The sequence below is a fragment of the Pristiophorus japonicus genome, chromosome 5 (assembly GCF_044704955.1).
Source record: "Pristiophorus japonicus isolate sPriJap1 chromosome 5, sPriJap1.hap1, whole genome shotgun sequence".
Taxonomy (NCBI): Eukaryota; Metazoa; Chordata; class Chondrichthyes; family Pristiophoridae; genus Pristiophorus; species Pristiophorus japonicus.
In genome coordinates, this window is record NC_091981.1 from 80,467,902 (window position 1) to 80,483,697 (window position 15,796).

Genomic DNA, 15,796 nt, shown 5'->3' on the forward strand with positions numbered 1-15,796 from the left:
AGTTGAAGATCAGCCATGATATTGAATGGCGGAGCAGGCTCAAAGTACTGTATGGCCTACTCCGGTTGCTATTTCTCATGTTCTTATGATCTACCATCCCTCACTCCAGTCCTAACATAACTTACAAATATTCCGCATGAAACTTTGTGGATCAAAAGCATTAAGAAAATAATATAAATTTAACTTAAAATACAATCAGGTCTTCTTTAAGATGTCCAGTGGTCGCTATATAATTCCAAGTCTTTCTTTCTTTTTAAAACTTTGGAAAGTATTACTGAAGTGTGCAGCACAATGTTACTCATCAAATTTAACATTTGTAAATGTGCGAAGTCTTTCTAATGCAAAAAAAAGAGCATCCAATACCCGATTAAATGCAAAGAAAATCACCATCTTTAAGTCACGTGGATGATATTCTGGAACATATGTCACAGATACTTGCAATCCTATATTGCCAGTCACGAGGCACTACTTTTCAATGCTATCGATTTACTCAGCATCCCTTTAATATATTTCACTAGCATCTATGATATATGTTTGGTAGAATATTTATCCTTTCATTAATGGCTCACATTGAAGATAGTGAATTAGAGTTCTGGAGGGAAAAAAGTGATCTCTTGTAAGACAGATAGTTGTACTGATATAAAATTCCTAACAGGTACATTTTTCAGAATAAATGCAGTGCATTTGTCATACCTGGGGATATTAGCTAAATAGGAGATAAGCCGCCTGAGATCTTCTTGTCTTATTCTATCATGGTTGCTACGTGCTGGAAATGTCAAGACAGGACCTCCACGCTTATCTCGTCCACCTGCAGAAAAAAAATCCAAGAACAGATAAAGACATGCAATTTTTCAGTTTTCTCTGAAAAGAATTCCTGTAGCAAATTTCCTTACCAATATATTTGCAAAGAATTTGGCCTTTTTACAAGGGATTTAAGTGTTAAAAAATGCAACGACCCCAAATAGAGCAAAATATTTATTTAGCAAAATATAATATTTATAGCTCCAACACCAGTACCAGTCTGAGATGGCCATTGGACTAGAAAGCATGCAAGGCTGGACTGATGACCCTACCCACGTTTCGCTAGTAAGTGCCTGATCTCTACACAGAAGTGTCTCCTCACAGCAGTGCAGCATAGATCAACCATATGTCAGACCTAAAATGGGACAATAGTACCACTCTCCCTCAAGTGAAAATTCCTCACCACATAGGTGTTAAGTACCCAAATAAAGTCAGTCTCATCATATGGTAAGTACTGCAGTGAGTTTTCTTTTTCCTTTAACTGGATCATCTAGGATAAGGTTTCAATCTTTGGTAAGTTTTCCCATGTTTGTCAGTTTCTGTTTGTCAGAAGAAATATCTGTATAGTGCACTATGTGAAGATCATTTCTACAGCAGATGTGACCATTACATCTACCTTGCAGGAAATAATATGCTCAGAATAGCTAAATGATGATGGCCAGTGGCCTGCAATTAATTGTCATGCATCCAATTGGCAGAAAAGTGATCACTTGGTGCTGGCACATCATCTAACTTTTATTTAAAGTATAATATTACATGCAAAACAGTCTCAATGAAATACATGATAGATTCAAAATCTGTCTAGTATTAGTTCAAAATCAATGATATAATTTATCTTTTGATTTTAGATCAAATTTTAGCTGGGTCAGAATGGGAAAATGTAATTGGTTTCTGTAAACTGTTGGGTGAAAAGGGTGTATTGCCTTTCTGTCTATGTGAAGACACTGCCATTTTAATTTTCATTAGGAATTTGCTCCTGGCTGTGTAAATTTTGGATTTCCCTTTGAACGACAACTAACCAAATTATAGATAATTTTCAGAACAGAAAACGAATTTGCAGTTTCTTATCATATAGTTGCTTAGAACTGAACCAACTGATCAGTATACGCTGATGACATCCAGTTCTACTTCTCCAATCATCTTTCTCAAATCCTCCATTGCCCTCGTGCTATCACAAACGCTGTCTTTGTCCTTCATCATAAACTCAATGCTCTCACCATCAACTCTGTCTCCTTCCCCAGCCACTGTCTCAGATGAACCAGACTGTTTGAAACCTTGGCATCTTATCTGATCCTGAGCTGAGCTTCCGATCCCATACCCTCACCATCACAATGGCTTCCTACATCCACCTCTCTAATATGACCTGCCACTGCTCCTACCTCAGCCCATCTGGTGCTGATCCCTCCAGATTCGACTATTCCAATGCTTTCCCGACCAGCCTCCCATGCTCCACCCACTGTAAGCTTTAGTTCATTCAAAACACTAAGATTTGTAGTGAACAGAAATACGGTGGTGTTAGGAAATAGCCTGAATTGCAACAGCCTGTATTACAAACCTGATTCATGTGTAGAATTCTTGTATATTCAACCATTTGTTATTATATGGAACGCCAAACAAAAAATATTTCCCAGTTATTCAAACCACTGAGTGCATTCACTCCAGGATCATAAATCATCATTTCTACACTAATAAGTTCTTGTTAAAATATTTGTTATAGGATCTTTTAAGTTAGATTGAGTTGTCCCATGAGTGATCAAGTTTAAGGTACAGAAACATAGAAACATAGAAACATAGAAAATAGGTGCAGGAGCAGGCCATTCAGCCCTTCTAGCCTGCACCGCCATTCAATGAGTTCATGGCTGAACATGAAACTTCAGTACCCCCTTCCTGCTTTCTCGCCATAACCCTTGATCCCCCGAGTAGTAAGTCTTTAAGAAGTTGCCAGATTCCTCTTGAAGGAAATGATTTACTTTTATAACATTAATAAATAGAAGCAGCACATCACCAGTGTGTCCTTAACAGGACTGTTAAACTCTAAACTAAGACCATTCTAAAGTCTGCAGTTGACTGGGGCATCCTTCGATGCGAATCTGGAATTTTGTCCTGGCTCAAAATCTTGACAGGCCACTAGTAAATAAGAACCGTCAGCCTTGCTTTGTGACTAAATACCTGCAGATGAATGTGTGGTAACCAAAGTCAAATTATAATTCCTCCAAGTGGCTTTGGATATCACTACTGCAATAGGTCTCATCAGCCACTATAGCATCACATCACTGTCAAAACATTACAGTACATGTTTATCATTATTATTCATCCCATGTTTTAGAATCAATTTTATTAATAAAGTGCTATGTGCTTAATTTAATACTTAATTGAATAACCTTGCAGTAACAAAGTTATCCATGCAGGAATGCTTGCACATATTTCATGGAAATTTCTAAAGCTGGTGACGAATGATTGATGGGTCAGATTGGCTGAAGTAATACTTCACTTTTGATAGCTGCATTATCAAGAGAAAAATGTTGCCTTTAATTTCAGAAGTCAGGACAAGTTTGTTCAAGTATAGTTCAGAGTATCCAACAGTTGTGACTGTTCTCAGTAGTATGTGAACAGTGTAATCGAAGCCAGTAATACTCAACCGCGGGTCCATGGTCCCGAGGGGGGGTTTCGGATTTCAGGGGATCCACCAGTTGTCGTGTCCCATCAATATACATGGGGCACTACTGATGTTTATGGCATAAACATCAGTAGTGTCCCCTGTATATTGAGACGAGTGGAATAGTCTCAGCAATACAAAGCCTGTGCATGCACAGTCAATTCAGCTTCTTACCGCTGGACAGGATTTGTATGGTTAGACAAGTCCTTTTGCGTCACTGACTTTTACAGCAGTATTTATCTCAGTAAGTTTCTTTTGATCCAGCCTGATTCGCTTCCACGTTCATGGCCAACTCATCGCTTTTAACTATTAAATAAAATAGCAGGAGTTATAAATTCTCTTCCGAGGTATGAAAACCCAAGTTCGGAGTGGGGAAATCCGCGAGTTAGTCCGGCGTCACGTGGGCCAAGGTAGCGCGGGCCTTCATTTCAACCCTTTTCTTTCGCCTCACGTGCAGCCGCCCTGTGCCAGTTGGAAGCCGCTCGCGCATTGTAAAAGAGATCATTGTTTCCTGATTAAACTGGTGTTTGAAACAGAGAAGGAGCGCCATCAATGGAAAGAGTGTGGCCCAGGTTCGGATATTTCCGGATTTCGGAACGTCAGCAGGGGGATATTCGCCGAGCGATGAGGTCATCGGCCAGAACCCCGCCGCCGAAGTGTTCGGGTGTTCCCCGCCGCCGAGGTGGTGTTTGGGCGGGTCCCGCTACCAGAGAAGTGTTCGGGTGTGCCCCGCCGCCGAGGTGGTGTTTGGGCGGGTCCCGCCGCCGAGGTGGTGTTGGGGCGGGCCCCGCCACCAGAAGTGTTCGGGTGTGCCCCGCCGCCGAGGAGATGTTCGGGCGGGCCCCGCTACCAGAGAAGTGTTCGGGCGGGCCCCACCGCCGGGAAAGTGTTCGTGCGGGCCCTGCCACCGGAGAAGTGTTCGGGCGGGCCCCACCGCCGGGAAAGTGTTCGGGCGGGCCCCGCTACCAGAGAAGTGTTCGGGTGTGCCCCACCGCCGGGAAAGTGTTCGGGCGGGCCCCGCTACCAGAGAAGTGTTCGGGCGGGCCCCACCGCCGGGAAAGTGTTCGTGCGGGCCCTGCCACCGGAGAAGTGCTCGGATGGGGCCCTGCCACCGGGGAAGAGTACTGGCGGGCCCCACTGCCGCGGGGGTGGTCAGATGGGGCCCACCGAAGAGCTGGTCAGGCGACCCCATCGCAAAGGAGGTGTTCGGGCGCGCCGCCGAGGACGCCTCGAGGTAAGAGCAGTGGTGGCGAGGCGAGGCGAGGCCCGAGGTCGGGCAGCGGTGAGGCGACGGACGATGAGGCGAGGCCCAAGGTCAGGCAGCGGCGGAACCTCGAGGTCGGTAGGGTCAGCTTGTCCGGATTCCGGAACATTTTACAGATTCCAGACGACCCTGCCGCCAATCGGTCCGGAGTCCGGATTCCGATGCTCCAGATTTTGGACGCTCAACCTGTACACCTTTGAGATAACTGGGTCACGATTGGTTGCTCTAACAATCTCTTCAGCTGTGACTGGCAGTTCATCAATATATGAAAAATAGAACACTTCGTCCCTATCGGGTGTAACTTGTGATGGGGAAGGCAATCTAAACATAGCATCAGCATTACTGTGATCAGCTGATCGTTTATATTCAATATCATGTGTATATGCTGACAAAATCAAACCCCATCTCTGCATTGGGGCTGCAGCTAATGTTGGAACTGGGGACTTTGAATGGTGGATTGCTGTCAGGGGCTTATGGTCTGTAATGATGGTAAACTTACGACCATACAAGTATTTGTGGAACTTCTTGACCCCAAAAATTAATGCCTAAGCTTCCCTTTCAATTTGCGCATAGAGATCACCGCTCCAACTCCATAGAGGGGCATCTCATGCGAGCTTGATCTCCTTAGATACATCATAGTGAACTAACATGGTACTCTCTACCAATTTGCTTTTACACTCCTTGGATGCTGTATCACTTTCTTCTGACCACTTCCAATGGACCTGTTTTTTCAATTGTTCATTCAGTGGATGTAATACTGTAGCCAAATTTGATAGGAACTTCCCATAATAGTTCAAAAGACACAAAAATGATCGAAGTTCAGTGACATTCTTGGGAGTGGGTGCATTTCTGATTGCATCCAGCTTTCCCTTGGTTGGATGTAAACCATCTTTGTCTACTCTGTACCCCAAGTACTCCACGGAGTTTTGAAATAACTCACACTTGCGAGCAGACACTCCTACTCTGTGCATCTCTAGCCGTTTGAGGACTTCATTCAATATGTTATTATGAATTTGCCTATTTGGTGCTGAAATTAGTATGTCATCTAAATAACATACTACCCCTTCAATACCTTGCAAAATCTGGTTCATCACCCCTTGGAATATGGCAGGAGTGGAAGACACTCTAAATGGTAGCCTATTAAATTGATATAGCCCTAGATGAGTATTTATAGTCAAGCATAACTTGGACTCCTCATCTAGTTCAAGATGTAAGTAGTCATTCGTAAAATCCAACTTTGAGAAGATCTGACCACCTGTCAGTGTTGTGAACAAATCTTCTATATTCGGTAATGTATTGGGGAGATTACCATCTAGGACCTGGTTTACGGTTACTTTATAATCACCACACAATCTTACCTTATCGGACTTAGGTACAACAACAATTACATAGATTTATCTTAGAAATAATGTTATCAGTCTCTAGTCTTTTGAGTTCTTGCTCAACTTTCTCGAGTGCATATGATACGGGACATGGCTTGCAATAAACCGATCTAGCGTCCTTCCGTACCCTGACACTCGCCTTGAATCGAACTGCCTGTTTCACAGAACACCTTCGAATAATTCTTGATGACATCATCCTTTGATGCAAATCTCATTTCAACACAAAAAATCTCACTCCAATCCAGCTTCAGTGATCCCAATCAATTTATTCTTAGTAAGGCAGGCTTGTCTCCTGCCATTACTAATAGAGGCAAGCTCTGAAATTGATCTTTGTATTTTGCCGGTACAGCAATACGACCTACACAGGAATGTTCTCTCCCGAGTAGCCTCGCAGCTCTATCTTTGATTTCTCCAGTGGGAAATCATGCAATTTGTTGAGGTATAGTGACTCCAGTACTACACTCACGGATGCACCAGTGTCGATTTCCATGGGTATCTTGGTTCCTGCAACATCTATGTGGATTATGATACTTTTCAAATCGCTGTTAGTTAACCTCGTGCTCCTGATGATGTGTAGCTCTAAAACCTCCTCGTCCTGTTGTTTTTCTTCCATGCTATGTAGTCTCTGAGGATTTCTATTTATAGCTTTGAAAGCTGGGTTACTCTTCAGTCGACATGCCTTCGCAAGATGTCCAGTTTTCCTGCAGAAGAAACACTCTGCCTTCACATATGGACAACTTTGAGCAATGTGTTGTCCCAGGCATCGATAGCAAGACTTCAATGCTCTGTTACCATTGCCAGTTGCTGAGACCTTGGGGCCCAACTGCCTTTTACTTTTAACTTGCAGGCAATTCATTTCGGTGGTCTGACAACTGGAAATAGTATGAAATTCTTGGGAATATTGGTTGACCATGTTCATTGACATAGCTGTCTGACACGCTAAATCAAAAGTTAAGTTAGGCGTTGTCAATAACTTTCTTCTGATCGCATCATTTTTCATCCCACAAACAAAGCGGTCACGCAATGCTCGGTCCTGAAAGTTTCAGAAAGTACAGTGAATAGATAACTTTTTTATGCTACAATGTACTCACTGATATTTTCTTCGGTTAACTGATCTTGTATTCCGAAACGATAACTTTCAGCAATTTCCAGGGGCTCAGGACTTAGAATCTGCTTAAGAGTTGTGTCCTTTGGCTTGACAGGCACAAGCAAATTTTTCAGGGTTTCATACACCTCGGGCCCTGCTTCAGTTAAGAAAAATCGGCCATTGTCTTTCCAACACCACCCGGTTATGGTTTTCATCATTGGGGACTTTGATGATATTATTTGCGGTGAAAAACATTTCTAGCCACTCCAATATGCTCCGAAACTTTCACGGTCGCGTTGAAACTCCCCCAAACGCCCTATTATTCCCATAGGCGCAGCTATCTGGACTCTGGCAGTTCAAACAAGTGTACTTGTAATTTACTTTGGATTTGTAGCTGTTAATCAAAACTCTCAAAGTCTCTCTGTCAGTTGGCTGAATCCTCCACCAACAAAAATTGCAGCTTTTTTTTTCCCGATTATCCCATCTTCATTGTTATATCTTCAGTACAAATGTGACAAGGTGCCACATAAAAGGTTACTGCACAAGATAAAAGTTCACGGGGTTGGGGGGTCATATATTAGCATGGATATAGGATTGGTTAACTAACAGAAAACAGAGAGTCGGGATAAATGCTTTATTCTCTGGTTGGCAACCAGTAACTAGTGGGGTGCCGCAGGGATCAGTGCTGGGACCCCAACTATTTACAATCTATACTGATGACTTGGAAGGGACTGAGTGTAACATAGCCAAGTTTGCTGACGATACAAAGATGGGAGGAAAAGCAATGTGTGAGGACACAAAAAATCTGCAAAAGGCTAAGTGAGTGGGCAAAAATTTGGCAAATGGAGTATAATGTTGGAAAGTGAGAGGTCATGCACTTTGGCAGAAAAAAAATCAAAGAGCAAGTTATTATTTAAATGGAGAAAGATTGCAAAGTGCCGCAGTACATCAGGACTTGGGGGTACTTGTGCATGAAACACAAAAGGATAGTACGCAGGTACAGCAAGTGATCAGGAAGGCCAATGGTATCTTGGTCTTTATTGCAAAGAGGATGGAGTATAAAAGCAGGGAAGTCTTGCTACAGCTATATAATGGATTGGTGAGGCCACACCTGGAATACTGCATGCAGTTTTGGTTTCCATATTTACGAAAGCATATACTTGCTTTGGAGGCAGTTCAGAGAAGGTTCACTAGGTTGATTCCGGAGATGTGCGGGTTGACATATGAGGAAAGGTTGAGTAGGTTGGGCATCTACTCAGAAGAATGAGAGCTGAGCTTCTCGAAACGTATAAGATTATGAGGGGGCTTGACAAGATGGATACAGAGACGATGTTTCCACTGATGGGGGAGACTAGAACTAGAGGGCATGATCTTAGAATAAGGGGCCGCCCATTTAAAACAGAGACGAGGAGAAATTTCTTCTCTCTGAGGGTTGTAAATCTGTGGAATTCACTGCCTCAGAGAAGCTGGGACATTGAATAAATTTAAGACATAAATAGACAATTTCTTAAACTATAAAGGGATAAGGGAGCAGGCGGGAAAGTGGAGCTGAGTCCATGATCAGATCAGCCATGATCTTATTGAATGGCGGAGCAGGCTCGAGGGGCCGTATGGCCCACTCCTGCTCCTATTTCTTATGTTCTTATGTGCTAACTCACAAACACACACACAGCCTTAAGATGGCAGAACACTCCGGAATTCCAGTCAGATGACCTGTTCCCTCGATTTGTACACAGCACTGGCTGCAGTGCCACAGTAGTCCACAGGTGGAGCTATATATATTACACCATCTTAAGGGCAATTAGGGATGGGCATTAAATGCCGGCCTTGCCAGCGACACCCACATCCCATGAACCAATAAAAAATAGACTTTCCAGTCTCTGTGCCTGCGACAAGGCCATAATAATCGGGGTCAGGTGTGATTTTCTCTTTCCATGTCTTCAGTAGGAATTAATAAAATAGCATAAGGTGTTATTATTTGCCTCGTATCTCAGACTCGGAGCTTTATATTTGTGGCCATGTGCTTCTCTGATGGACGGATAGGCCTAGTCTGGCACTTGTGTCCTTAGAGATACCGCTGGCTATTTGTGAAAGGTTTGGGGAGGATAAAAGAGGAGGGCTGCCTTTGTCACTAAATGTTGGATGGGTAAAGTCGCTCAGGGTCCTGTTTATTTCTCCATTTCTCTTATGTGCCTTCGCCATTACTGGTGCTGTTAATTCAAGTCGCTGGCAATCACCGCAGTGTTGGGGTTTGGTATTGGAATAAGAGGGAAGTTCTGTTTCTGAAATGGAGGATGTGGACCTGGAATTTTAGTACAGTCGACTGAGTGTGCACAAGACTAGCCTGTATTGAGCACTGCACTCGTTGCTCCTAGTTCATTTCCTGTTAAGCAAATGTTTGATGGGGTGGAGCAGACCTTGGCAACAGATGGGCACATAATATAAATTTAGGCTAAAAACAAAAAATGCTGTGAATACTTAGCAGGCCAGGCAGCATCTGTGGAGAGGGAAAGAGAGTTAATGTTTCAGGTTGACGACCTTTCGTCAGACCTGAAACGTTAATTCTGTTTCTCTCTCCACAGATGCTGATTGATCTGCTGAGTACTTCCAGCATTTTCTTTTTTTATTTCAGATTTCCAGTATTCACAGAATTTTTCTTATGTAAATCTAGGACTCAATAAATTCTTCTTTATATAAAGTGTTGAGAACCCCGATCCAAGTCTTGTCCAAGTAATTTAAGCTTGGAGAAGCAAAAATATGCATGGTGTTGGGCAAGACATTAGGAAAAAACGCCTGAAAAACTAGAAGATTTTAAATGCCTTACTGAAGATGTGTTACAGAGGCTGGAACCAGCATAATGCAGAAGATGGAACAGCTCTCGATCTCATAATTAAAACTTCTACTTTATCAAAGAGGTTGTACAATTTTATATTAGCATCATCTAATATATGGACAAAGAGCAAGGGAACATTTAGTATCCATTACTTAAAGAAACCAAAAAGGATTAAATTTGCCAAGCATGTAGTGTGATTTCCGAAACTAGATGTTACTGTTATTGAGCTGAACTAAGCTAAGGCTGAGATACTATAATTCTGAACTGAGCGACTCATTGCAAAGTAGAAAATATAATTCTGGAACGAAAATCATCCTTTTACTGAATCTGGGTATATAATCGATCAAGGAGTCTATTTTTTCTGGTTAAAATTGAAAAAAAACTGTGTCGAGGTGAAGTCCAAGGCACAACAGGGAGTAAAAGGCACAGTAGGTTAGAACACCCTTCCCAGAATATCTGGATGCCTCAGTGGATAAATGCACTGTGGTGGGAATCCCTTGTCCCCATTAAAACCATTACTCTCTCTCCCTCTGCTCGTTCTCCGTGGTACGGCCCTCATCTCCATTCCCAGGACATCGGCTTGAACATTTATGGCAGACAACTGGTATAGCCATTCATCGCCAGATCTGGCTGGACCACATAAAGCATTAATTGGGTCCTGTTCGCCTTGAATAAAACTGCTACATTATTCCAGGATCATTTTGGAATGCAAAGAAAATCCCTGGTTTCTCTTCTCCACTATAAATGGTCTTCTTACACACCTCTCCCCTGCCCCTTCCACCCTAACTTCAACAATATGTACAAGGAACTCAAGGACTTCGAAACATAGAAATCTACAGCGCAGAAGAAGGCCACTTCGGCCTATTGTGTCCATGCCGGCTGACAAAGAGCCACACAGCCCTCAGTCTGCAGCCCTGAAAGTTACATATCTTCCCTTAACAAATCCGCGCTGACTGTCCTTGATTAATTCTTGCCTTTCCAAATATAATTACTCGGCCTATCACTTTCCCCCTTCTTAAACAAGGGTACCACATTAGCAGTCCTCCAGTACCATGTTCAAATCCAAAGAGGAATGGAAAATGATGGTCAAGCCCTCTGCTATTTCCTTTTTTACTTCGTTCTACAGCCTGGGATGATGCATTTCATCCGAGCCTGGGGACTTATCTACTTTCAAAGCTGCTAAACTCCTATAAATTCCCAGAGGTGGGAATGCAACTACTGCATCAAAGGCTCACTCAATGACATCCTATGTGACCAAGACCGTGGAAACTATCCCTCCTCATCCTTCTCGACCTGTCTTATGGCCTTCGACACAGTTGACCACACCATCATCCTCCAATGCCTCCCCTCCGCCATCCAGCTGGGTGGGACTGCCCTTATCTGGTTCCATTCTTATCTATCCAGTCGTAGCCAGCGAATCCCCTGTAATGACTTCTGTTCCAGCTCCTGCACCATTTCCTCTGGAGGACCCCCCCCCCCCCCCCCGAAAGGACCCATCTTTGGCACCCCCTACTATTTCTCATCGACATGCTGTCCCGCGGTGACATCATCGAAAAACATGGCATCTGGTTCCACATGTACGCTGGCAGCATCCAGTTCTACCCAACCACCACCTCTCTCAATCCCTCCACTGTCTTTGATTTGTCACATTGCTTGTCTGACATCTAGTACTGGATGAGCTGAAAGTCCCTCCAACTAAATATTGGCTTCGGTCCCCACCACAAACTGTGGTCCATAGCCACTAACGCCATCCCTCTCCCTGGCCACTGTCTGAGGCTGAACCAGACCGTTCACAACCTTGGTTTTACATGTGACCGCAAGGTGCGCTTTCAACCACATATCTGCTCCATCATCAAGACTGCCTATTTCCACCTCCATAACATTGCCTGATTCCGCCCATACTTCAACTCATCTGCTGCTGAAACCATCATCCATGCCTTTGTTATCTCTAGACGAGACTATTCCAATGCTCTACTGGCTAGCCTCCCACCTTCCACCCTACATAAACTTGAGCTCACAATCCTACCCACATCCTAACTCGCACCAAGTCCCATTCATCCATCACTCCTGTGCTTGCTGATCTACACTGGCTCACAGTAGAGCAACACCTCAATATTAAAATTCTCATTCTTATTTTCAAATCCCTCCATGGCCTCGCCCCTCCCTATCCCTGTAACCTCCTCCAGTCCTACAACATTCCCAGATCTCTGAGCTCCTCCAATTCTGGCCTCTTGTGCATCCCCAATTTTAAACACTCCCACCATTGGTGGGTGTGCCTTCATCAGCCTAGACCTTAAGCTCTGGAATTCTCTCCCTAAACCTCTCCGCCTGTCTACCTCTCTTTCCTCCTTTAAGATGTTCCTTAAAACCTACCTCTTTGACCAAGCTTTTGTTCACCTGCCCTAATTTCTTCTTGTGGCTCGGTGTCAAATTTTTTTTAGTAACACTCCTGTGAAGTGCCTTGGATGATACACTACATTCAAGGCATATATAAATACAAGTTGTTGTTATTGTTGTTAAATTCTAACTATACGGTTCTATACTGTTACAAAGGGCTGTAGAAATTGGTGAAATTAGAAAGAAGTCCGGGTAATATTGTCTTCGGTAGATAATTCCCCGCACTTTGACCCTTGCCTACTTTTCAGCTCAGTTCCATGAAGAGTTTGCTGGAAAACAATATTTTAAACTAACTTTTAGATCTTGAGAGAGTTGTTTGGCACAACAGACTAAATTTTAGTTAAAACTGTGAAAGTGAACTGGACTGTCCGACACAAGCTACTGACCTGGTGAAATTACAAATATCAGCACTGGAGGCTGTGGTTTGTTCCATCAATGTTGTACAAGAAAATAATTTAATAGCTGCATAGCAGAAGGAACATAGAAAAAAAGACTTGCATTTATATAGTATCTTTCACGACTTCAGGTTGTCCCAAATGCTTTACAATCAATGAAGTATTTTGAAGTGTAATCACTGTTATAAGTTAGGAAATGCAGTAGCTAATTTCCACGCAGTAAAGTCCCACAAACAGCAATGTGATAATGACTAGATCATTTGTTTCAGTGATGTAGGTTGAGGGCTAAATATTTGCCAAGACACCGGGGAGAACTACCCTACTCTTCTTTGAAATAGTGCCATGGGATCTTTTACGTCCACCTGAGAGGGCAGACTCAGTTAACGTCTCATCTGAAAAGATAGAAACGAAAGAAAATAATGGCACAAAACACAGACATGTATGAAAACTTATAGGGAAAATCAAGAATATAAAAGAAAAATTAAAAAAAAATAAAAGGTGGAGAATATTGAGATTAGTCACAGGAAGGATAAATTTGTTTTATCACATCAGATCACCATACACGTAGTGTTTTGGAACTCGGGTGCTGTAGACACAATACACTTAGTTCCACTGTTCTGGTGAAGACTATCAAAACTCTCTCCCGCTCTTTCCTCCTTTAAGATGTCCCTTAAAACCTACCTCTTTGACCAAGCTTTTGGTCATCTGTCCTAATATCTCATGTGGCTCGATGTCAAATTTTGTTCGATTACGCTCCTGTGATGCACTTTGGGACATTTTACTACTTTAAAGGTATTATCTAAATACATGTGTTCTTATTGGTGGTTGTGGTGTGATACAAAGGCCAGTAGGTCTCAGGTTCGATTTGTGATCTGAACTGAGATAGCTAATCTCACCTCAAGTGTTTTACGTGTGATAAATGGTTCATTCTCTGATTGGCAACCAGGATAACTAGTGGGGTGCCGCAGAAATCAGTGCTGGGACCCCAACTACTTACAATCTATATTAACGACTTGGAAAAAGGGACTGAGTGTAACGTAGCCAAGTTTGTTGACGATACAAAGATGGGAGGAAAAGCAATGTGTGAGGAGGACACAAAAAATCTGCAAAAGGACATAGACAGGCTAAGTGAGGCTTCACCTGGATCGGGAGCATTTTAGGTCGTTCGGCAGATTGTCCCAGAGTTTCTCGAAGGCCTCCTGATTCATCAGTGATTGGCTCGCCCCTATTTCGACCTCTATCGAGACTGGAACACCGTTGATTTCGACTTCCATTTTCAACGGAGAGCTCTCAGTGGAACAGGTAAACACTCCGTACACCTCTTCCTGGGGCTGAGCTGCCTCCTGGACTCTCTCTTCGTCTTCATCAGCGCTGGAGCCCGGGCGATCGGCCAACGCTTCAGCGACGTGGTGAGTAAAATTTCTCTTACACATGCGCTGGAGATGGCCTTTCGTGTAACAGCCTTTGCAAGTATAGTCTCTGTATCAGCACTGGTGGCCCTGTGATGGGCCTGGCCGGTTGGCCCTATGTGGCCGACTCGGTTGTGGGACTCGGGGTAGCAGTCTTGCCTCTCAAAGGCGCCAGTCAGTTCACGGTACTTGCCGGGTTAGAGTCCTGGGGGTGAGTCATCATCCTCTTGGAATCGCAGGCCGAGCCCATGAATGCCTGGCTGACGTTGATTGCCTTCTGCAGGGTGACCATGGTGTCTGCAGAGAGCAGCCTGTGGAGGAGACCCTTGTGGCCAATTCCAATAACAAAGATGTCCCTCAGTGCTTCGGTGAGGTGGTCGCCAAAATCACATGGTGCAGCCAATCGTCTCAGGTCTGCAGCATATTTTGCGATTTTCTTGGCCTTCGGGCCGCCGGTGTGTGTAGAACCGGTGTCTGGCTGTGAGGATGCTCTCTTTAGGCTTGAACTGTTCCTGTATCATCGTTACGAGCTCCTCGTACGTTTTGGTTGTCGTCTTCTTTGGGGCTAGCAAGTCCCTGATAAGGCCATAAACGGTGGGTTCACAACTGCTGAGCAGGATAGCTCTGCGCTTTTCAGCTCGCGAGGTCGGTGTCTCCAGCCAGATCGTTCGCAATGATGTAGTGTTCGAGCCTTTCCACAGAGGCATCCCAAATCTTTCCCATCGGCAAATTGTTGAAAGTTGCCATGGTTAGCCATTTTTCGCGTGGAAATTCATAATCTCGTCGCCAGTTATTGTGTCTGTAAGCACTGTAGTAATGACTCCACGAGGTAAGGTATTATACTTGAACTGTTGTGACCTTAGTCCATTTATTGCAGCTCCTGAATGAGGTACAGTAAGGCGAGCTCCCTTTTATACTTGGTTATCTGCAGTGTGCAGGTGACCCCGAGGTGGTACAGGCATAGTGTATACAGTGTGAAGATACATTCAGTGGTCTTATGTAACTGTACATTGAGTGTACAATGTATATACATACACAACAAGGGGGTTGACTTATGAGGAAAGGTTGAGTAGGTTGGACCTCTACTCATTGGAATTCAGAAGAATGAGAGGTGATCTTATCGAAACATATAAGATTATGAGCGGGCTTGACAAAGTGGATGCAGAGACGATGTTTCCATTGATAGGGGAGACTAGAACTAGAGGAAATGATCTTAGAATAAGGGGCCGCCCATTTAAAACTGAGATGAGGAGGAATTTATTTTCTCAGAGGGTTGCAAATCTGTGGAATTCACTGCCTCAGAGAGTTGTGGAAGCTGGGACATTGAATAAATTTAAGACAGAAAGAGACAGTTTCTTAAACGATAAATGGACAAGGGGTTAAGGGGAGCGGGCAGGGAGATGGAACTGAGTCCATGATCAAATCAGCCATGATCTTATTGAATGGTGGAGCAGGCTCGAAGGGCCGTATGGCCTACTCCTGTTCTTATTTCTTATGTTCTTATGCGTTCTTGGGCTAGAGCGGGCAAAAATCAGCCAGGCTTCCCACTCTTGATCATTTCCTATGCTTCAT

At 43.7% G+C, this 15,796-nt stretch overlaps 1 protein-coding gene across 3 annotated transcripts in view; it reads right to left on the reverse strand.

The window, feature by feature from the left end:
* The window catches only part of LOC139264385 (triple functional domain protein), a 760,938-nt gene that overhangs the window by 491,952 nt on the left and 253,190 nt on the right, over positions 1-15,796 (reverse strand). For all 3 annotated transcript variants that reach the window (XM_070880754.1, XM_070880753.1, XM_070880752.1), the window contains exon 3: positions 694-808. In XM_070880754.1, the coding sequence (XP_070736855.1) occupies positions 694-808 (115 nt within the window). The remainder of the gene's footprint in view (positions 1-693; positions 809-15,796) is intronic.